Source organism: Suricata suricatta, chromosome 12 (assembly GCF_006229205.1).
Source record: "Suricata suricatta isolate VVHF042 chromosome 12, meerkat_22Aug2017_6uvM2_HiC, whole genome shotgun sequence".
NCBI classification, from domain to species: Eukaryota; Metazoa; Chordata; class Mammalia; order Carnivora; family Herpestidae; genus Suricata; species Suricata suricatta.
The window spans coordinates 104,636,656-104,660,692 of NC_043711.1; the positions used below are offsets into that span (position 1 = coordinate 104,636,656).

Consider the following 24,037-nt stretch of genomic DNA (forward strand, 5'->3'; position numbering starts at 1 on the left):
GGGCGGCCGGGCCCCCTCCGCTCGGCGTCCCCGGCTCGACCACGCGGGTCTGGGCGTCGGGGGCAGGGGGAGGGGCAGCCACGCTCACAGACCCCCAGCCCCACCAAGGTTACTCTCCGAAAGAGTCGGCTAAAATTTGTTCAGAAAAAAAAAGTATTTTTGAAACGCTCTAAAGAATGTCATGGCGGCAAAAACTTAAGAGGCCGGCCTGATGCCTTTGAACCCTAAGCCCGACTGGCGGGCCTGGCCCGGTGGCCACGGAAAAGCCTCCTGACGGGAAGCCCGACAAGCGCCACCGGGCACCTGAAACCCACAAACCCGCAGGGACACCTGGGCGCCTCCCCTCCCCTCCTCTCCCCCGGCCCATGGCAAGCTGCTGGTGCGGCGCTGCCGGAGACCCTGCATTTACCTTCAGGAAAGGCACAAGGTAAGGTTGAGGTGAAGAATTAAGTTCTCGGTATAACCTACTGGTGAAATCTTCCGCTTCGATTTTTCCATCCTAAAAAATAAAACCCACAAAGAAATCCTCCCATGCACACAAGTTAACACTCCTTGGTTCAGCCGTGCTCCGGTGCCCTGTTGGCAATCCGTCCTTTCGGCCGGGTCTTGCGTGGGGCACAGGTGACAGCACAGGACAAGTCAGGGACGTCTTTGCAGGAAGAGGCGACCTACGCGGAGACCCCCAAGTCCCCGGGAGGAAGCCCGGGGCGGGAAGCGAGAGCCCAGACAAGAGAGGCACGACTGTGTTCTGGAAACCGAAGCGCATGGTCTCCGGGTGGGGAGGCGAGGGGAGGTGGGCACAAGCGGACCATGTTGAGAGCAGGCCCCAAGAGGAGGCGCTCTCGGCCAGGGCTGCCCACACCTGGGGTCCCACGGGAGAACCTGAGCTCCTGCCCAACTTGTGCCCTCTTGTCTGGGGTTTTACCAGCAGCCTGGCCCTAAGTAACGCCAAATTCAGAGGGAGCGGCCAGGGTGCCAGGAGGCGGAACGGGGGTCCCAGTGCCCTGCCGAGAGCACAGCCGGGCGGGGGCGGGGCCTGAGGGACTCGAGAGCCAGCTGGCTCCTTCAGGGAGAGGAGACAGACCATGGACAAGGGACTGTTGGGATGAACGGGAAAGGCATTTATTTCTTTAGCAATTTTCATTAGAAGGTGAAATTGTTACAATTTAAACAAACAAGGGGCGCCTGGGTGGCTCGGTCGGTTGAGCATCTAACTTCGGCTCAGGTCTTAATCTCCCAGTTAGTGGGTTCCAGCCCCGCGTCGGGCTCTGTGCTGACAGCTCGGAGCCTGGAGCTGTTTGGGATTCTGTGTGTGTCCCTCTCTCTGCCCCTCCCCTGCTCACACTGTTTCTGTCTCAATAATAAACAAATATAAAAATATTTAAGAACAAAACAAATAGAAAGCCAGGAACTGTGCCTTCTCACGAGAGGGGAGATAATCTTTCAACTCTACGTGCCCTGAAAATACTTGGGTGTGTATTCTACGCAACTGCCGCCAGCAGGAGCACGGCTTCCGTCCCTTCCAGGCCAGAACCGGGGTGGCCCGTGGGCAGGGCCAGGGCTCTGAGAGGGGCTGTCCCGCCGCCCGTCCCCCCGGGGCCGGGGGTCTCCCTCTGCCCCGCCCGGCCGCATCAGGGAGGGAGGCCGGGCAGACGCGCCCCTGCAGCAGAGGCCGGAGGCGTCCACAGGCCCAGCTGTCAAAGCACCAGGCTTCCTCAGCAAACAAGCCGAGAGGAGTGAGGAGGAGGGACCCCGAGGCCAAAGGAGACGGAGCAGACACTGTGCCCGCGGCGGTCGAGGCCCGTGGCGCCCAGCCCTCCGGGCCCCAGGGCGTCCCTGCGGTTGCAGGCCCGGCCCGCCGCGGTGGCAGTCGTTACCAAGAGCCCCTCCGTGCCAACCAGTCACGGGCCCACGCAGGGCGGGGTGCAGCAGGCACGAGATCAGGCGGGAACTGGTCACCGCGGCAGCACGGACACGGGCCGCAGATGTCACCAGGCTCTGCTTTCCGCTTCGCACGGACTTCAAATGGGAAAGCAGAGAGAGGCGAGAAAGAGCCTCAAAGACCCGCCCAGTCGGTGTGTTTACAAACGCTCCTGAGGCAACGGGCGCGACCACGTGGCCTTGGGGGCCCCCAGGCCGCCTGTCGAACAAGGGCTCAGAGCCGCACCCTCTTACCAGTAGGTTCTGGACCAGTTCCTTCACGTTAGCAGCTGTCTCTGTAGACTGTTTACCGGATGAGGCCAGTTTTATTAGCGTAGATAGAAAATTTTTACATTTCTTCACGTTTTCCATGGTTTCCTGGAATCAGGTTAGAAAGACACAGGGGCAAAGTCTCACAAAGGCAGGTTTCGTCACAGCCTCTGGGTTAACTGAAACGCCTATAAGAAATCCACTTCTTCTCTAAACTTCTTTCCAGAAAACACAGTGACTCTCAGGGCTGCTGAGCGGTGGAAGTCGGGATGTGTGCCGTCTGGCTGCGCCAACAGGGGGCACAGCGGAGCTCACCCCCATCAGCGGGAGCCCCGCCCCCGGGGACGTAATGGGCACAGAAAAGCCGATGCCCACGTAAACGCACAACGAAAGGAATTAAACTCAGACGTGGCTGCAAAGCAGGAGAGGGGTCTAAACACAGCAGGAGCCTGCAGGTCACAGACACGCACGGGAGGCCACTGGGAGTCTAGCAGGGACACGGCTCTGCTCCGTGCACAGCAGCTCCTGCACGCGCCACGGGCCACGGCCTCAAATGCCACTGTTTGGACTTCTGTCACTATGAACTTCCGTGCGGCCTGAAAGCCTCGAGCAGGGGGACAGGGCCTTCCTGCCGCCCCGCACCCGCTGGGAGAGGCCAAGGTCCCCGGACCGTGCTTGCCCCGCACAGTTCCCTGCAGAAGTGGGGGCTGCGTGCCGCCAGAAGGCCCCTCGAGGCTCCTGTCTCCCACCCGCAGGTGCACTCACCGTGGCAGCCGTGGAGGTGGCTGTGGCCCCTGGGACCGCTCGCTGAGGCGTCCCCGTCTGAACAGTCGTGGCCGTCCCGAGGGAAGTTGTCTGGGCAGCGCCACCCAGGACCAGCTGAGGCTGTGAGAGTCCGGAGGCAAGGTAAACAGAGGCCCCCCCCAGAGATGGCCCTGCGCCCCCAGAAAAGAATGAGACCCATAGCAGTGGCGCCCTGGACAAAGCGCGCGGACACCGGAGCCCTGGGGACAGTGCCCCGGCCAAACACCGGGGACGGGGAGCCTGGGCAGGGCAGAGCCTGGCTGGCGGGGGCCGGAGCCGGGAGTCACACACGGCCACCAGCGTAAAGCATCTCTCCTCTCAGAAATCAGCAGCAAAACGGAGAAACAACTGGAAACGTGTCCCCTGGTTCGTGCAAAAGCCAGCGGCGGGAAGGGCCAGTCCTCCCGCGGGGCCTCCACCCGCGTCACCGGCGCGCCCCGGCCACCAGGCCTCATCCAGAAACATCTCAGGGCAGATGTGAGCAATTGGCAGGGAGCAGGGGAGGCGGAGGGAGCAAGGGCTCCGGCCACCCCTGCAGCGACCCCCGCGGCAGGACCGTCACTGCTCGGTGTGCGACACTCTTCCAGGTGATGGGTCCAGCCTCCGACCCTTCCTCCCCAGGCCCCTGCGCCCACCCTGAGCACGGCCGCCCCCCACCCCAAGGCCCTGCGAGCGGGGGAGCCGGCGATGGCGAGCCCTCTCCTCCCCGCCCCTGTGCTCGCTCACTGCTGATGTTCCCGGGGATTACCACGAACATCACACACACCCCTGGGGGGGAGGCCGCATGGAAGGGCACACGGAGCCACCACCTCCAGGGCCTGCGCAGCCTTCACCTCGGACTGCACTCCCCGCGCTCACTGCCATGGGCGCCTACCTCCCACCGCACCGCCAGCTCCAGGCCCTTCCTGGGGCGGCTCCCCCGCGGGGGCATGGCACGCACACCACACACCGGCCGGGCAGGGTGGGAGCCGCCTCTGGGACAGCCACCCTCTCTCGGGAGCTCCGAGGACAAGTCCGCCACTCAGCTCCCACCTGTCCCACCGCTTCGGGCACAACGTCCCTGCTGCAGACGCGGAAGACGAGGGGTAGCCAGAGCGCAGGGCCGCCCCCCCCACCCCGCCACCAACCGTCCACACCACCCCCGCCTGGGTTTCCTCATCTGCGAAACGGGAACTGCGCCGCCCACAGCAGTGCAGTGGGGGTCACAGGACAGCCAGTGACGCCGCACACCGCGATGGACACACAAACCCCTCACGAGCCGAACAGCTTCGAGCCACGCTGCCCCCCGCTCTCCAGCCCAGCGCCGGGTCAGCGCCTGCTCGGGCCCCTCTCCCTCCCATGGCCTCGGACGCCAACAGGCAACGTTTCTGGGACCCGATTCGTTCCTGGCCAAGGGCACAGGCCTCAGGGACACAGGGCGGCCAGCAGCCACACACGGGCCCCGACCCCTCCCTCGTCAGCGCCCCACCGAGGCCGCTGTGAGAATCACACCCATCAGCACACCCACAGCAGGAGCCCCCCCATTCTCAGACGAGACCCCCAGCCTCACCCCTGCACCTACAGGCCGGCGGGCACCCGACCGTCCACACTGCAGGATCCACCGCTTCGCAGTCAAAGTAAGAAGCTGGATGCTTCTGGGGAGCTCACGTGGCCCGCTCGTAATTTCAGCTCAAGTCATGACCTCACGGCCCGGGAGCTCGAGCCCCGTGTCTGTGCTGACAGTGCGGAGCCAGCCTGGGGTTCTCTCCCCCTGCGCCTTCCCCTCCCCTCCAAATAAACAGTTCTAACAAAAGGAGGGGCACCCGCACGGCTCAGTCAGCTGAGCCTGACTCCTGGTCTCGGCTCAGGTCCTGATCCGGGGTCGAAGGATCTCTCCCTCCGCCCTCCCCCGCTCACATGTGCGCACACGCGCGCTCTCAATTAAAAGGAAAGTTTTTTAAAGATTAAGGTGGTTGTTTATAATTATACCTCTGGCACAGGGAGGAACTTTTTTTTCTTTGTAAGTTTATTTCTTTATCTTGAAAAAGAGGGTGAGGGAGCTAGAGAATCCCAAGTAGGCTCCACACTATGAGCGCAGAGCCCGACACAGGGCTCCATCCCATAAACCGGGATCATAACCTAAGCTGAGACCAAGAGTGAGCCACCCAGGCGCCCCAGGGGGAGTTTCTGAAACGCTGCTGTGTTAGGCTCCATGCGGCTCCAGTAAAAGCCTGACCTATCCTGTGCGAGCCGTCAGGGAAGAACCAGCCCTCGGGACGCTTCCTCCCGAGGCTCCGCTCCACACCCAGCCTCGCCCCTGCGGGGCCCGGCCTCCACGCAGGGCGCTGCTCCGACGGCCGCCTCACCTGCACTCCGGGCGAACGCTGCAGCGCCGTGGCGGGCTGTACCGTCGTCTGGGCCTGAGACACTTGCTTGATTATGGTCGTTGGGGTCACCTGCCGTGCAATGATCGGGGTCCCGGGTGCCTGAAAAATAAGGAAGCATCATCTAAAAGGAGCAACAAGTGACAGTGAGTCCCCGCCCCCAGCACAGGCACACCGACCCGCTGCCACAAAGGAGGCTGCCGGGCACATCGGCCACAGGCCACAGTCAACCGAGGCACCCGCCTCACACCTTCCTTCCAGAGGGAGCGCGCGGGGTGGAGATCTGTGCGTGCTACAGTAACACCACCACAGCCCTCCGCGCCCCAGGCTACCGCACGTGGGCTTTCAGGAACACGATCTGGGAAGTCAGTCCCTGTGTGGATTTCCAGTCATCTCGTTCGTGAGCACGAGAGAGGTGACTCGCGTGCACCTCCCGGCCCACAGAGGAGTCCCCGTGCTGCGGAGCAGGAAGCGAAGGAGACGGAAAGACGGGGCCAGTCCTGAGCACGTGGTGCAGCCACAGGCGGACAGACGGTACCACGCACAAGTGACAGTGACACCACGGGTGTCGCCCACCCACATCTCACTTCACACCCGCCCCGCGGGCCTCGAGAACGCGCCGAGCGGCCTTGGGCGGCCAGCGAGGGCGCTGGGGGTCTCCCAGCACAGCCGCGCCCTCCGTCTGCAGGGCAGGCCTTTGCCTCCAGAGGGAATGCGGCCAAAATCAGAGCAGGAGGAGTCAGTCCTCAAGCCCCTTCCGGCCTCCGCGTCCGTGACCAGCCAGCCAACCAGGCAGGGCAGCAGTCACGGCACCAGGCGGAGTGGAACGGGGGACGGGACGCGGGTGGCGTGCTGGCGCACAGTGAACGGAAGTCGGGGTGCAGACACGACACGCCAGCACGGGGCCCACCCCCGCCCGATCTCCAGGCCCGGGCGCCATGGGTGCCGTGCCACACAGTCTCCTGACGCTCTCTCGCGCCTCCCCGACTAGAACACTGACGCACGCAGGGTTCGCTTTGCGGGAGAGGAGGCGGCGGCGGACGGGACGGAGTCCAGGCGGTCCCGCTGAGCGTGGGCGCGAAGCCGGCACTCACCTGCACGGTAGAGATCTGGACGGGAGGGGCACTTGTGGGGGTTGCAGGGCGGGGCGCCATGGCGGTCTGAGGCTGGGTCTGCACGTGGGCCTGGGCCTGCATCTGGGCCAAGGCCTGCTGAGGAATCATTAACAACTGCCCGTTCTCGCTCCGCACGAGGACCATACCTGGGGATAAAGGAGACCTGGCGTCAGGGCACGTGACCCCCCCCAAGCTGGGGAAGGCGCTGACCCTCTGGGCAGGGGGGTAGCCGATCAGCTCTGAGAGCACACGCAGAAGCTGTGAGGCGCACAGGGTCGCACACTCGCCAATACAGACGGCGTCCAGGACAGAGAGACGTGCGAGGATTTCTTCACGGGATTCAGGCAGCAACTGAGTCTTTGGAAGGAAGCCAGACAGCGGAGCTCCCGCGGCCACGGCACCTGCCCCACCAGGCGGCCCAGCGCTCACACCACCGCCCCCCGCGGCCCCCAGCCCCACTCGCCACCTGGGAGGAGGGGCCCGAAGCGAGCTCGCCTCCTGGGAACATGAGCCCTCTGACGGCTCTTGGGTGCGGCCCCACAGCACGTGCACACAGGCAGGGACGGCCGCCAGCAAGAGGCAGCGACGGAGCTCAGCCACCGCGAAGCGAGGGCTGTCAATCGGATTCGGCAGTGAGTTTCTTTAATTTTTTTCACGTTTTATTTATTTTTGATACAGAGAGAGACAGAGCATGAGAGGGGGAGGGGCAGAGAGAGAAGGAGACACAGAACCGGAAGCAGCTCCAGGCTCTGAGCTGTCAGCACAGAGCCTGACGCGGGACTCGAACTCACAAATGTGAGATCTGACCTGAGCCGAAGTCGAGGCTTAACCGACTGAGCCCCCCAGACGCTCCTCGGCAGTGATTTTAGCCTCACGAACCGGAACACACTTATGGTGCAGATTCCACCAGAAACAGCGGTCTATCCCCACCATCTAACCTCACAGCTCCCGGGACAGGGTGCGGAGGAGGCAGCCCGTCTGGGGTCCCCCTTCTCCCTGGAGGCACAGGAAGCAGCGCCAGGGCTTTCCCTCCTGACCCAGACGGAGCTCGAGCAGCCCCAGTAACTCCAAGAGGAGCCCTGAACCCTGGGCCGCGGCTCCCTCGACACCCAGAATGACATGGAGAAGTAACAGCCCCCTCCCGCGGGCTCACAGCCACAACCCCTCAGTTACAAGAACCACGTTTATGCCCACGAAGTAAGCTCCCTCCAAACATCCCTTTTACAATAAACCAGGCTGGAATTTCAAAACAAAGCAAAACAAAAACCAGCCGCCAAAATAACTCTCTGCTAAACTCTCCCAGACCCCGGAGCCTGTTTGCACAGCGGGGACCCCGGAAGAGGAAACCTGGCCCACTCCTCCCGATGCCAGTCTCGCAAGGCCCACCGTCCCCCGGTCACCAGAGACCCCGCTCCCTCCTCATTAGGGCTCCGGGGAGCCACTCGCCGATGCCGCCGAGGAGGAGCGGGAGGCACGGCCAGGCCCCTGTGGCACGGCTGGTGCCCTAGCTTCAAGGCTGTTCCGTCAGTGTGGCCGCGCACGAATGCGCTTTAACCACCAGCTGCGGCTCTGCTAAGAAGTCACATCCGCAGAAACTTAGCGGACACGTGAGCCAGAACCATCCGCGAACAGTGACGTGGCGACCGGCTCCCGCAGCAGCGGCGGTGCGCTGGCCCCACAGGCCCGTGAGAAGAGGCTCCGCGCTGCGCAGCGCGCCCAGGGCCAGAACAGAACCTGGAGAAGGGATCGCCAATGTTGCCAAGAAGGGACCACGTAACTTTAAGCAGGTAATGTAATTCCGGCGTTACAAAGAGGTGCAAGCGGAGCAGTGAGAGAGACGGACAGACCCAGCTGGACGTGAGGCAGGCGGGCTGCTCCTGGACCCCGGGCCCCTGCGGACCGCGGGCCCGAGGACAGCCACTCGCTCCTGTGGCAGAGGGCGTGGGCCTGGGCCTGGGGCCACACTTCGCACCCAGTCTCCCCGGCTAAGGTGGGTCACAGTCACAGATTAGGCAAAACGCACGACAGCCGAGGACATCACCATGCTGACAGCTGCGTCAAACGCCCCGGTTTAATGACATTATCGCAGTCCCGGATCTTGTCAACGCTGCCTGTAACCAGTCACTTCAAAGAGATAAGCAGCTGTGCTGCGTCTGTTCCTGCAAAGGCCAAGACACACAGGCCTGCCCCACGGTCACCCTGGAGGCCGCCCCTCACCACCCTCGGCAGGTGCAAGGTGGGCCCCACCCCCCTCACAGACGCCACCTAGGGCCACCTGCACGCCCGGGCCACCCAGAGGAGGACGGTGCGTGGTGTCTACACGGCCACACCCTGGCAGCGTTGAAAACACAATGTCTGGGGCGCCCGGGGGGCTCAGTCCGGTGAGCATCCAACTTCGGCTCAGGTCAAGATCTCACACGTCATGGGTTCGAGCCCCGCATCGGGCTCTGTGCTGACCGCTCAGAGCCTGGAGCTGCTTCGGACTCTGTGTCTCCTCCTCTGCCCCTCCCCCATTCACATTCGGTCTCTCTCAAAAATAAACATTAAAAATATTTACAAAAACACACACAACATCCACTTCAGAAGACCCTTCAGAGCCTGCTCGGCCCCTGGGGCCAAGCCCCCACAGTCACAGGCGAGGCCAGGCGCCCCTCCCTCACCCCTGCCCCAGACACAGTCAGGCCAAAACCAGCCAGTCCGCAGAAGCCACAACCCTGACCTGGCAGACAGCAAAGAACTTGGGTTTTCCTTTTTAACAATTTTAGCATCTTCCCCAGAATGGAGAAACTTGAGGAGCTCCAAGACGTACACAGAAAACCAATCTCCCGAAACCCCACGTCCTCTGGTGACTGCATGCGTGGAAAACACGCTGAGCCACAGTGAAGACGACGGGGCCGCAGTGTCGCTGCGCGGCCCGCGTGGGCTCCTCACTCCTCGGAGCGTCAGTCCTGACGTGTCGTCGAACGCTCCTCAACAACACGACTTTCAGTAGCTACATAATGTTTCATCCAAAATGTACTTAAGAATTCTTTATTGGTTGGATATTGGGCTATTTTCTATTTTTTGCTGCTGTGAAAGCTCAGATTCTAAAACGACCGTGCGCAGCACGAACGTCCAGCCGGCAGTCCCGAGGTCCACGCTGGGTGGCAGCGACCGGCCCCCCTGTGCCCCCGCACGGGCCCCTGCCCTCCGGCCGCCACGCACACGGTCCCACCAGCGCGGCCGCCACTCCTGAGAACGGCTCCGACCCTCCTCAAGCACGAGTTCAAGACAAACTCGGGTTTTCGCCCAGCGCAAGCTGCCGCCATCCACCTCCTACGTTCTTTTCTGTGTTTTTAACCAAAATGTAGGTCAAAGCTACGCTACAAATTAAACAGGCGCTTTTGGACTCCGCCGGGACCCCCCACCTGCAAGACGTCACGTCTGGGCACACGAGGGGGCTGAGGCCACGGCCGTCACGCGCAGGCCCGGAGCGGGGAGCGCCTCCCCGAGGGAACGGCCGGGGCTTGCACGACAGGAGCAGGGGGCAGCCGCCCGGGCCAGCACCGGCCGTGAGGACACAGTCAGGACGTGCCCACGAAGAGGGGCACAGCCAGACCTCGCTGGGCGCTTCAGTTCTGAGTGCCGCGCACCCTGAGCTCCCGCTCCGTAAGGAGGAGGGTGCCGGGGGAGGAGGGTGCCGGTCCCGGGGCCCCTACGCCACACTGCCGCCCCCACGCCCGCCCGGAGGGGCAGCAGACCCGGGAAGACGCTGACAGGGACGCTGGTAAAGCTGATGAACGGCTGAAAGATGTCCTTGTACTCTGGTGGCTCTCTGCCTTTTAAACCCACGGGGACCAGGATTCGGGGGACAGGGTCAGAGGGGCGTGAGGGCGGGTCGCTGCGTCCTGACAGCATACCCCGCCACAAGGACTGAAGCAGGGAGGGGACAGCACGCCAACCGCACCGAACGCTGCTGCCGAGGCCGCAGCTCCAGAGAAGCCGGTTCACACCCAACTTGCACGCGAGGCCAGACACGGGGCCCTGGTCCTTCACGAGCAGCCGGTCCGTGTCACACCTCCCCACGCCTGTCCACAGACTGCACAACGGCCTCTGGAAGACTCCCCCCGGGCTCTGCAAGCGCCGGCAGACTGGGGCAGGGCCCGGCGGCCAGCTGGGGCGCACCTCCTCGGGGGACACCTGTGTCTAACAGTGCGCACCGAGGGCACCGTTCTTCCGGAGCCTGTATACTGCTGCGACGCGCGGGGTTCTCTTTCCCGCGCGCAGGGGGCCGTTCGAGGCCCAAAGCGAGGCGGGCGGGGGGAATGCTACGGCCCCAGGGCGGGGAGCAGCGGCATGCCTGCGCTTCCGAATATTCAGCCCGAGCTGGAACTTCTGACCCAATCCGTGCTCCAGCCTGTGCGGCTCAGCATCGCGGACTGCCATCGATCCGCCCCACCGAAAACTACCGACACCACCCCGAAACGTCGAGAAACACATGACCTGAGGAGCTTCACCGGCCCTCACTCGTGCGTCAGGGAAGCCAGCGCGGCCAGGATGTCAGCTCCCCGCAAATGCATCCGCAGATGTCATGCAAAACCCACCAAAACCCCCGCAGGCTGCGGTGTGGGAACCGACAAGCTGATTCTAAGATCCACACACAGACACTAGGTCCTAGAGGAAAACCCAACAAGCAGGGGACAGAGCCCAGGCAAGGCTGACACTGACCGCTTCCAGAGGCGTCAGAAAGCCGCTGTGACCGAGGCCATTCCGCACTGCCGCAAAGCCCAACAGATCGAGGAGAACAGAGTCCAGAAATAGGCCCGCACAGGCACGGACCAGCGATGGCTTGGGGCAAAGCTACCCCAGCAACCGAGAGGGAGAAGACAGTGTTCCCTGCGTGGGGAGCAGGTGCACATCCTTCCACCTGCAAAAAGCGTGGACTTGGATCCATCCATGCCTCCCACCATATACCGAGAACAACTCCAAGAGGATCCCACACCTAAATGCAAGCCCTGAAACTCTACATTTCTGGAAGAAAACACGGGGGAAAAAATCTTTGTGGCCTTGAGTTAGGCATAGATGGTCTAGATACAACACCATAAACAATCCATAAAAGAACAAATTGGTAAACTGGACTTGATCAAAATTAAACACGCCTGCTCATTGGAAACCACACTCAGAATGAAAACATGGGCCGCACGAAGGAGTCTTTGCGGGGCCCACGGCCAAGGGCAGGCCTGGCACCCACAACACACACAGAGCTTTCTTTCTGTCTTTAAAAAAAAACACACCAGGGGCTAGTGTGCCATCAGTGGACGTGCATATAAAGAGCTGTTTTCCTGGGGCTCCTGGGGGGCTCAGTAGGTGAAGTGTCCGACTTCGGCTCAGGTCCTGATCTCACAGTCCGTGGGTTCGAGCCCCGCGTCGGGCTCTGTGCTGACAGCTCAGAGCCTGGAGCCTGCTTTGGATTCTGTGCCTCCCTCTCTCTCTGCCCCTCCCCTGCTCATCTCGCACATGCTCTCCCCCTCTCTCTCTCTCTCTCTCAAAAATAAACATAAGAATAAGAATGCAAAAAATTAGAAAAACTATCTGAAATGTTTGATCAAAACAAAACAACAAACCGGGGTGAGCACACAGGACGGAGCTGCCTGTCACCACCACTTGCACGCTGGAACCAACATAGCACTGCAGTCCCCGCACGTCAACACCAAAGGAAAACAAGAAAGCCTCCGGGCGGGCGGGGCCCCGGGCCGGGATGGAGTCAGGTCTCTACAACCCGACCCGGCTCCCCTCCTCACGACCTTCCCGGGACTTCCGAGGTCCTGAGGAAACAGGACGCAACGTTTCAAAGCAGCGTGTCCCCTAGAACTCTGTGGACACTGTGTTTGGGGACCTCGCCCACATGTACACACGCTCACGCCCCCCGCAGACCGTCTGCCACAGGCTGGGCGGTGGAGCTCGGGGTGGGGGCTGGGGGCCCCCTTCCATCGAGCAGTTCCGTACAGGTTGAAATTTTGTGACGAATGTGTTCAGAGCACAACTTCTGAAAACAAAATCTGTCCAAATCTTGACTAAGTTGTCATAATCACAGCTGTCTTATCTACGTTAAAAAGTGCCCAAGGCACACCCGGCTGGCTCAGTCCGTGCAGCATGTGACTCGATCTCCAGCTTGTGAGTTCGAGCCCCACATTGGGTATAGAGGTTTCTTAAAAATAAAATACAAAAACTTCTTTTAAGTAAGTGTTAATGGCCCAAAAAATGTATCAAGTGATTCCCAAAAGCAACACGAAGGTCCAAGCAGCAAAGAGCTCAGCCTCACTCTCTGCGCCTACGACCATCACGGCCGGAGGCCGACACAGGGCGTGAATTCCGGGCGAGGGTCTCTCTGCACAGCACCAGGGCGGCCCTGGCCCAGAGGCCGCAGTGCCGGGTCTCTGCGCAGCGAGACGCTCACCCCGCGGGCCGCGTGCGCACCGGGAACCACGCGCCACCGGGAGGAACACGCTCCGAGCAGCACCGGGACGGGCTCGGGGACAGCGCCGCGGGCGTGCTCGGCTGACGGGACACCCGGCTCAGGGGGTGTGCACAGCTCCCCCGCCTACGGTCACTTACACCAGGGCTACAATCGCCGCGTCACTTAAATCCACAGAAAGAAAAGCAGCGCCGGCAAGTGCCGGGTGGCGGGCTGTCAGGAGGGCTTTCTGCCGCCGGCTCCGCCTCCCTCCTCCTCAAGGTCCGCCACCTCGCCCCGTGGCCCACGCACTGTCCCCACCCCTGTGGCCCCATCGCAGACTCTGGGAGCCGGGGTGCCCTCTCCCATGGACGTCTGCCCAGCCCAGGCCTGGACGCTCCGTGCTGCCTCAGGTGTCCTGGGGCGGCCTCATCAGACTCAGTGCCACAGGGTCTAAGTGGCCCGCCCTGGGCTCCGGCAGCGTCACACACTCACCACTCTTCTGGAAGGTGTAGAGAAAACGCTGTCCCCAGAAAAGACACGGCTGGCTCCTGACAACAGGGCAGGACGGCGGGCAAGGCCTCCCTAATCGATGGCCAGGCCGCGCTCCAACGTCACGGTCCCAGGCCTCCCCACTCTCGAGAGGCCAGTGGCCTGCCTGGCGCACAAGCACCTGCCCAGCGCGCTTCGCCCGGAGGCCCCGCCGGTCCGGGGGGCCCAGCGTGCGGGAGAGGAGCCATGGGCGCGGCGCCCCGGCACCCACTCTGCTCGGCCAGCGGTCCTTCTCAGGCTCTCCCTTCTCCACAGCCCTGAACTCCAGGGGCTCAGCGGCTTCCCTGCTCGCCTGCCCCGGGCAGCCTCCCTGTGTGGACAGCGAGCACCCTGCTGGGCCAGGTAAAGCCCTCACCCTCCTGAACTCAGGATGGAGACAGACCTAATTCTTGGGTCTGAAACCTGAAATGCCCCGCATTACCCGACAGCCTCTCCCCACACACACGTACGGTGCTCACCACGCTCTCCAGGTGTGGATTCACGCACTCCTCCGGGGCTCCCCCAGCCTGGACCTGCTCCCCATCTGTGCCCCCAGCCCCCCACAGCAGCCGAGCAGCGCGGGGCCCCCGTGCCCTCACCCCCAGTCCCTCCCCACCCCGCGGGAGGCTCCTGGAGCGGGTGCCGCTGTGTGCTTCTGCTTTTTGTTGCTGCACGTTGCGTGCTGGCACGTAGTAGGTAGGCAGGGAGCGTCTTCGGGGGGGGGCGTCCCACAGCTGGCGGAGAAGGCCTCTGATAAACTCGGCCCCCACTCATGACTGCAGAGTAAACAGCCCCGCCAAAAAACGGAAACAACTTCGGAGACTTAGCGATGGGAAGGAGCTTCCTTAACTTGATGAAGGGAGTCTACAAACTACCGTCTCCAATGGCAGATCTTCAGAACATTTCCTCTGAAGTCAGGAATAATTCAAAGATGCCGGTCATCACCCTTCACCCGTCGCTGGACCCAAGGCCCCGGCAGCCCTGCAGCCCAGAGGACAGGCCAGGGAGCGGGAGCGTAAGGCTCCGAACGAGATAAAACTGTCACTCATCGTACAGAATAGGAGCCTCCACATGTAACGCTAAAACAACAGCACCCACAGGGGCACCGGGGGCTCAGTCAGTTGAGCATCCGACTTCAGCGCAGGTCATGACCTCAGTTCTCACGGGTTCAAGCCCCGCATCGGGCTCCACACAGATAGAACAGAGCCTACGTGGGATGCTCTCTCCACCCCCTCCCCTGCTCTCTCGCTCTCAAAATAAATAAAATTGGAAAAAAAAGGCACACACATTTTTTAATGAAAGCATTTGGTAAGATTGGTAGACATAAGGTCAGTATCCAAAATTCAACTACAATTCAGTGAACCATCAACAAAAATTAGAAAATGAGACTTTTTTTTTAATTGTGAGAGAGTGACAGAACAGGAGTTGGGGAGGAGCAGAGAGAGACACACACACAGATGCAGGCTGCAGACTCTGAGCTGTCAGCACAGAGCCTGACCCAGGGCTCAAACCCACAAACTGTGAGATCGTGACCTGAGCCGAAGTCGGCCACTCGACCAACTGAGCCCCCAGGCGCCCCCAGCAAATGCAATTCTTAAACACTGCTACGTAGAGAGTCCTGGAATGAATCCAGCAAGACCAGACGGGAAAAAATACACACACGTGAAAGATCTCACGGAAGATCTAAGTAGGTGATAAGCCACATCCACGAACACACAGACGCTGCGCTGCAGGTGTCACTCCTGCCCACACTGACCCAGGGACCAGCACCATCCCAATCAAAGCAACTATAGGGACTTTCACAGGCTTCAAAGAATTGGCTGAAAAATGTACAAGCAAGACCCAAATATCAAAAAACAGACAATTACTTCTCCGAAGAAGCGAGCGAGGTGCCGCGCCATCACGGACACGACGGCGCTGAGGAAACGGCCGGTAAACCAAGGGAGAGCCCATGACTGACCCCTGCGTCGCACAAAACCTGAAATCCTGGGAGGGACGTGCCGACCCGCGAGGCAGGAAGGCCCCTTCCGGGAGACAGTGCCGGCGGCGGTCTGGGGGAGGGGGAGGGGAGCCCCCGGGCACCACTGCACACGCGCCGACCTGCGGGGCGCGAGCCAACGTCGAGATGTCAGAGAGGACACAGGAGAAGATCCTGAGGACCTTGGGGTTAGGAAGAACGTATTAAACATGATTCGAAAGGCCTTTGCCACGAAGACGAGACAGACAAATGCAGCTGCAGGAGAACCGAGAACCCCGCTCGTCACCAGGAAGAAAAGCGCAAGGGCCGGCCGTAGGCCGGGGACACGCTGGCCGCAGACGTGACCTCCAGGGAGTCGTAACCTGAACATAGATGGACCCTGACAAATCAGTGAGAGACGATGCAGAGCACGGCGAGAATGCAGTGACTCCACGGCACGAACTGCGCTCACAATGAGGGTGCGTGGCCCCCCTCCCCCGCTAAGCCTCAGGGGTGTCCCGCCAAGTGCAGGAGGCCAGACACAGACACACAAGGCCACCACCGCACAAATTCATGTCGATAGAGCTCCAGACGAGACAAATCGTAGTGAGTGACAGCGGGCCAGGGCCGGTGAGGGGCCGCCGCGGGCAACCACCAATAGGCCTGGGGAGGAGTCCAGACCTCAACTGTGGTGGCGGTCACACACAACACATGTACTTGTTAAAACTCACAAAGCCAGACACTCAACAGGGTCAATGCCACAATACGCAGACTAAGTCTCCAGAAAGGACTATGAAGACAGATCGGCGGGGCGCCACCGCACATCCGCCAGCAGTGAGAACGCAACAGGCAGACCCTCCACGTGCCGGCACAGGCGTGGGGGGCCAGGCACTCCCCCCACGGCCAACAGCACGTGCCCACGGCCACGTAGGAGAAGTCTGGCAGTTCCTGAGGAGCCTGAACACAGGCTTCCCCAGGGACGCGGCAATTCCGCTCCGAATACTTACCCCGGAGAAAAGAACACACATGCATGTCCACACCGAGCCCTGTCCGCTCGCGCTCGCTTCACGCATTCTGCCAAAACCAGGAAACCCAACCGGCGGCACCTGGCGAACTGACGGATACGGTGTGTGCACGGCAGGGGCGAGCTCAGCACACAGTGGGAAGCAGCCGACGTGACCACAGTGTGCAAGGACACTTCTGCCCACTGTGACACGGCAAACAGAACCGCAGGGACGCAAAGCGGAGCACGTGCCTGGCCCGGGGGTCCCGTCGCCGAGAGGGCAGCAGGGGCCTCGGGGGTGAGTGGAGCATGCGCGTCCGCAGTGAGATGTGGACGCACAGGTACACACACTTCGCAACGCGGGAGCACTGGCCGCGTGTGTTCTATGCGCCTCCAACCCCGAGAAAAGTCTCACGCGTGCTGAGCTCTATTCAGAGGGGAGCCTTCCTCACCCGCGGCTGGCGCATGGCCAGGAGGCTGAGCCACCCGCTGGCGACGGCGCAGCAGCCGCAGGGGGGCTGCCTCTCACCCCCCGCAGCAAGACCACCGGCCGGCCCCCACCTGCAGCCCGGGGCTCCCCGGCTCGGCTGGCGTAGGCTGAGGATGCACCTTCTCGCTGTGGCAGAGGGAGCTCAAATGTCCTTCTGGATCATTCCTTCCAGAAATATTCTGAAGGTTTTAGTGCCTGCACCCTGCAGGAAGGTGTCGCTAGGAAAAGAAATTTTTCTCTGAGTGTACTAGACAGAAAATTCAGTTTCTCAGTTAACACAGAATGCCAGCACAAGATGACCTCCAGGGCGCCTACGCCCTCACAGAATATAGTCAAGGTGCGAACCAGCCCATGCACACGCCAGGTGTGAGGAAGAAGAGTGCGTAGCAGGTGTGAGCATGAACGTGCTTATTCTTACAAGAAGAAACACTGGGGGCGCCTGGGGGCTCAGTCAGCTGAGCATCCGACTTCGGCTCAGGTCATGATCTCACGGTTCATGGGTTCGAGCCCCGCGTCAGGCTCTGTGCTGACAGCTCAGAGCCTGGAGCCTGCTCAGATTCTGTGTCTCCCTCTCTCTCTGCACCTCCCCTGCTCATGCTCTGTCCCTCTCTGTCCTTGAAAAATAAATAAGCGTTAAAAAAAAAAAATAAAGTTCTAGAATAAAAAAATAGAATAAAACAGTTCTCATCCAATTCCTTTTCTTCAGTCCCTTCTGTATAAAAGAACCCTGAAAATAAAAGAAAGAGAGAGAGAGAAAGAGAGAAAGAAAGAAAGAAAGAAAGAGAGAGAGAGAGAAAGAAAGAAAGAAAGAAAAGAAAGGCCCAGAAACCAATGAAAATAGAGACTTTACACCGTCTCTGGGGACAAGCACGAGAGAGGGACCGACCAGAGGACAGGCTTCGGCAGACCCGGGTCTCCCGCTGCTGCAGAGAACTAAACCGTGTATCACACTGGTAACAAAACACACAGAAAAAAGGATTATTTCAATGGAGTTTGAACACACAAAGAATGGCAAGCAACTGAAACTCCACTTTTACTGTCTGATTGTGAAACTCTAAGCATCCGCCGGGCGAGCCAAGTGAGCAAACAGGATTACGTGATCACGCCGGAGCCTTTCTGAGTGAGGGAAGAGAGACCAACACAGCTTCAAAGAAGCCGGGGGAACCCTGCTGGGTGAGCACCAGAATCCGGGGGACTCCGGGGACTCCGAGGTCCCCTCCCTGACCCCAGAAGCAGCCCCGCCCAAGCCACGTGCTGACACTTCTCCGGTGGAAGGAAGGGGGCACTCGCTGTTCCCCAACGCCTGTCCCCACGTCCTCAAAGCGATGCTGACCGCCCGCGCCGGCAACAGGCAACAGCCGTTAACCCCGGGCGGGCACAGCAGAGACTGGGAGGAACGGGACCGCGGGGGAGGACACGAGAGCGCCTGGGGACAGGCAGGCGGGGCCTGAGCCCGGCCACAGAGGCACAGCGATGGTAGAGCTGCGTGGACAGCGTGTAGCCTGCTGGGCAAGCAACCCGGCATGCTTACGCCCGCCACCTGCCGCACTCACACCCCCAGACCCCTCGCCCCACTGGCGGCTCCCAGAATGCAGGCTCAGCCCACTGTCCAGAAAGTTCTGCAGGCACTCCAGGGGCACGCTGTCCTGTCCCTCCTAAAGGGGCCTCCCTGGCCACCCGTCTGAACAGCAGCCTCCTCCCACCTCACTTGTGCAGGAGGGGTGTGTGCCGGAGCTCCGTGCAGCGTCCGCGGCCCGTCACCCCTGCTGGCAGGACCCCACCACTTGAACGCGCCCACAGAGGGGCGCTCGATAAGGAGACAGCCGTTAAAACCGTGGAGTCTGTAGCCGCCCACAGTCGTGGAGGACCGGGGAGCTGTCAGAAGGGACGCGATGTGTCGGACAGCCGTGAGCATCGCCGGGGGACTAGAATGTGGATCACCCTTCGTGTCTGTCCCGCATTTTTTTGTCCTTGTTGAGTCTTCTAGAATGAGCATGTATCACAGCAGTGCCCCGCATGGGCGCTGGGCCCCTGCCTCCTGGGCCTGGGAAGCGGAGGACCCGCCCCTTGACGAGGCTCGGAAGATCAGGTGCAGCCCAGCGCTGCGTCACCTGCCGGCCCTTCACGTCCGGCCCGTCCTGTCGCGCAGGCATCTCATCCTGTCCCCTGGTCAGGAGGAGGGTGAGCACAGGGCAGGGCGGTGTTGTCCCGGAGAGAGACCGCAGTCCCACGACTGTATCACACACAGCACACTGTTACAGCTGTTTCGTCAGTTACTGTCACTCTCCCGCTGCGCCTCGTTTATAAACTGCACTTGACCTCGGGCGTGTGTGTGTCGAGGAGACCACGTGGTGCCCCCCCGGGTCTTGGAGCAGACCCCTCTGCAAGTAACAGGGCGCTGCTGTATTCACGTGGAAGAAAGCAACTATATACGCACCAGATGGTGTTTGTAACCACAGACCAGCGGCGCTGGTCTAGCGGCCACTGTGGAGGGAACCCCCAGGCCACGTGTGGGCCGCGTGCGCAGCCAGCCCTCGACGGACACTCAACCTTCTCTAGCGAACACCACACGGCGCTTCCGTACGAACAAAACCAAGACGGACCCGACCCGGCGGCACCCATGGCTCCCAGCACGTAACTGCTCGCGCAGATGCCCAGGGGCGGCACCCCTTCTCCAGGCACAGCCAACAACCCTCTCCTCACCGCACGCAGACCTACCCAGTGCTCCATTTTAAATTTTTTTTAATGTTTTTTACTTAATTTCTGAGAGACAGAGACAGCATGAGCAGGGGAGGGGCAGAGAGAGAGGGAGACACAGAATCGGAAGAACCCACAAACCGTGAGACCATGACCTGAGCCGAAGCCAGACGCTTAACCGATGGGGTCCCCCAGGCGCCCCCCAAGTGCTCTATTTTAGCCATGAGAAAAGTGAGTCTCCCCATCAGACCCGACTGGTCACTAACGAGGCCGTTTCAAACGAGCCCCTGAACGCCAGCACCAGCACCTTGGTCTCGGGGGACACGGACGCTGTCATCCAAATGACAACTGCCCTCTCTTCTCGTGAACATACGCCACTCCGAGGCGGACAGAAGAGGACACCGTGACCTTCCACGTGCGGCTTTACCGAAATCGAGTTTGCAGAGAGGAAGGTCCGCCCGCTTGGAGGGCACAGTCGGAGCTCGAGCAAGCACACGCAGCTGTGTAGTCACTCCTGCAGTCGAGACCCGAAACATCTCCGTCAAGTGACAAAGCGGCCACCACACAGCTTCCCCTGGAGTCTCAGAGACACGGGCTCGTGCGACGGCCGGGCCCGGGGCTGGGTGCTCACCCCTCCACGTGGCTGCAGGTGTCGGCACCCCCTCCCCCGGCCACCAGGTGCCGAGTGCGGACGGGCCATACACTGTGCACCCAAGGGACGTTCAGGTCCTTTCCGAGGCAGGCTCCGGGGACAGGGCTGCTGCAAACGCTGCCGGACGTTCACCTCACTTGTCCCACAGGCTGCTGGGCACGGCGAGGTCACAGTGCCCTTCGAGCGCCCGCCATGCGCCGTCCCCTCCCCCTGGGCACCCGCCCCGGCGACCCCCACACCCCCCACGCCCCCCGGCTGGGCTGCAGCCTGTTAGTGGCCGTGGAGGCGACGGGGTGTCCCGGCCGGCTGTCATGTGCACTGCTCTGGGAACCAATGACGTGAGCATCTCTTCACGCGCTTCAGCCATTTTCACACCTCCTAGCGTGTCCATGCCGACCTCTGCCCATGCGTAACGGTCTTCTGACCACTGCGCTGACCCGTCTCCCCGGGCTCTGGACATAAGCTCTCCGGCAGGTGCATCGCCCCCCTCCAAAGTCTGCCCTCAGGTTACTAACAACGACCGTCCCCTAGTAAAAGCTTTCTTCTGATTCTGAAATCCGGTGTATCGATCTTTTCCACTGCGGTTTGGGCTACCTGTGTCCTAGGAAACCTCGTACTGACCCACAGTCATAAAGACCACCACCTGCGATTTCAGTGTCATGGCCAGACGGACACACTGCCCTCACAGCGGACGATCCCAGAACCCAAGCTCTGCTTCTGCTGACACCGCCCCCCAGGGCAGACCGCCGGCTGGGGCGGAGCGGGGACCAAAGCCAGGCGCTCTTGCTCGAACCTGACAGTCTGTCTGCGAGACGGCTCTGCAGAGACCCCTGGGCCTTGCCTTGCCCCCGCCGCCAAAACAGGTGCCCTACAAGCAGAAGGGGGCAGTCGGAAGTTCACAGAACAGAGGAGACCAACCAAAGCAGGGCAGGGCCGAGTCTGGGCTGGACTCGGTCTGACGCCAGGCCCACAGCGCCCCGGGTCCGTCTCCTTCTAGCAGAACTGACTTACAAGTGTGGGGGACAAAATCTTAAATCCTGTGCTGGAAACCAAGCACGCAAGCCGCCCCCAGAGTGCTCTGCTCTGCTTCAGAATGAGTCGGGCTTCGCCGCGAGAAGTGACCCTTGGTCCCCATGGTATGAACACGGGACACTGCAGCCTACAAGCTGTGCTGCCCGGTTTCGATCCCGTAGGAAAGGACACAGCCGAGGGAGCCTGAGACCCACTGGACCAGTGCAGGCTCCCAGACCTCCCTGCCGGGACAGTCACACCCAGGGAGGGGCTGCCTGCTGGGCAAGCATCAGCCGGGACATGGCTCCCTCCAGGACCCCCCCACTTCCAGGACCGCCCCCACACCTTTCTCCCTCCCACACCCACGTGTCTGCCAAGGCTGCTCTCCCGTCCACGCCGACTACCCCAGCACACACCCCCTCGTCACCACCAGCCGTGTTTGGCCACCGCGCCCACTCTGTCCCACCACCAAGGTGCCCCCTCACTGGGGCGGGTCGCTTTCCAAAACAAGTACCAAAAATCACCCCTGAAAGTCCCCTAAAGCCCCAGGAGGTCTTGGGATGAGCCGGTCCCCCACTGCTGTGACATAGCCAACCTCTCCCAGGCACTGGAGCACATGGGGGCCTGTTCATCAGAACCCCAGACCAAAGAGGGGCCTTGCCTTTGAGGAGTCTGATGTACCAAAAATGCTTTTACGGAAACCCTGAACCGTGCGTGCGGGCTGAGCACAGTGACATCCGTCGCTGTCCCCAGCTCCCCTGGGGCACAGCCCCTTGTCCTCCGGAGGGCACGGCTGACCACCCACATCACAGCTCCGAGCGCTGGCACTGGAGGGTGGAAGGGACCTGCACAGCCAATCAGCAGCGGAGCCCGGCTCCACAGAGACCTCCCGCTGGCTGTCACTGCGCGGGCCCATCCAACTCGGCTCAGGAGGAGAGCACAGCGCAGAGCCACCTGCAGCCTGAAAGGGCACCCCCCCCCCGCCCCCTGCCAGGGCTCGGCCTCCTCCTGCAGCCGGCTCCTCGGCCCCGCACAGGCTCATCCCCCCCTGCTCCCCCCCTCCGGCTCCAGCTCCAGCAGTTCTGACCCCCCACTGACCCCCACTGCCTCACCGGTGCCACCCAACGGCTGCCACTGTTCCAGACACAGCAGTGCTAACGCACGCCCCCACTGGGCCACCATCACGATGGTCCCCGGGCCAGGAAAGGCCAAGCGGGCCCAGGATCATCTAAGAGCAGGGAGCCCCTGGGCCACGTGCCTCACCCACCTGAGTGTCAGCCACCCGTCTGCAAGAGAGCAGGGGGATGCAGGAGATGTGCACAGTGCCGGACTTCAGTGTCCCGCCCCCAGGGGGCACGGAACTCACGGGCGCCCTTCGGGGTCTATCCCATCCTCCTCCTGGGCCCTGTCCCTGGCCCCCTCTTTCTGTGACCTGCCCCCTCATCTCTCACCTGACTTCACAAAGGTCTCTTACAGCCCCCGCTCCCACCTGACCAGACCTGGATGAGGTCCTAAGGCTTTCCCTGCCTGACCCTCTTCTACCTCCCAGGGAAGACGCTCACTGACAACTCTTCCCAAAATACTCCCGTCCGTGATAAAAGCTCTCAGTAAACTAGGAATAAAGAGAAGCCCCCTCAACCTGGTAAAGATGACCCACAAAGAGCCCACTCCGTGATGAGGAACTCCAGGCCCTCACCGAGACGAGGTGCACGGCGAGGAGGCACACAGGGCTGGGGTCCTGGCCGGGGCAAGCCAGAGGGGCAGCGAGAGGTCCGCAGACTGGGAAGGAGAAAATAAACAACCATCTTTGTTCAGAGGATCGTCTGTGCAGAAATGCCCCCAAAAAATGACAAAAGAAGGGGCACCTGGGTGGCTCAGTGGGTTGAGCATCTGACTTCAGCCCAGGTCATGATCTCACGGTCTGGGAGTTTGAGTCCCGCATTGGGCTCGCTGCTGTCAGCACAGAGCCTGCTTGGGGTCCTCTGTCCCTCCCTCTCTGCCCCTCCCCCGCTCACATGTGCTTGCTCCAGCACTCTCTCTCTCTCTCTCAGAAACTAAACATTTTTTTTAAATGACAAAAGAAACTCCTGGAACTAAAAATGATTACAAGGAGGTTGCCAGATACAAAGTTAATTTACAAAAGCCAATCATTTTCTCATAAACCAACAATGAGTAGAATTAAAGCACATTATCGTTTACGTTAGCACCCAAAAACAGGAAATACTCAGGTATAAATCTAACCAAGAACTCTGATGAATTAAATCAAAGAACTAGACAAACAGAGAGACGGTCCATGTTTACCAACAGGAAGACTCGATATCGTCAAGACGTCAGTTCTTCCCCAGTCTGACCCGTTGCTTCACTGCGGTCCCATCAAATCTCAGGAAGTTATGTTATGGGTATTGACCAACTGGCTCCAAAGCTCGCGTGGACGGGAGGCAACGGACCCAGAGGAGCCAACGCGCACAGAAGAGGGACAGAGTTGGGGGGGACTCCCCGACTCCAGGACTTACCGCGAAGCCCCAGCAAGCACGACGCTGTGTCCCGGCGGAAGAGGGAAAGAGCCGGGGGACAGAGCAGGGCCCAGAGACAGGCCCCTCACACACAGTCAGCTGACGCTGGACAAAGAGGCGGAGGCAGCACCACGGAGCAGAGACGTCTCCTCAACACACGGTCTGGGCCCACTGGACGTCCACCTGCAGAAAAACGCATCTAGACACGGACCTCACACCCTCCACGGAATCCACTCAAAGTGGGTCACAGAAAACGTGAAATGCAAACCACAGTCTCC

At 61.1% G+C, this 24,037-nt stretch overlaps 1 protein-coding gene across 1 annotated transcript in view; it reads right to left on the reverse strand.

Annotated features, from left to right (window-relative positions):
- Positions 1-35: 35 nt before the first annotated feature.
- The window catches only part of LOC115274583 (transcription initiation factor TFIID subunit 4-like), a gene marked incomplete at its 5' end in the record, with an annotated part of 35,947 nt that continues 11,945 nt past the window's right edge, over positions 36-24,037 (reverse strand). Inside the window, 5 exons of the mRNA XM_029917988.1 lie at positions 36-499; positions 2,176-2,298; positions 2,956-3,075; positions 5,340-5,459; positions 6,452-6,618. Of these exons, the coding sequence (XP_029773848.1) occupies positions 170-499; positions 2,176-2,298; positions 2,956-3,075; positions 5,340-5,459; positions 6,452-6,618 (860 nt within the window). The remainder of the gene's footprint in view (positions 500-2,175; positions 2,299-2,955; positions 3,076-5,339; positions 5,460-6,451; positions 6,619-24,037) is intronic.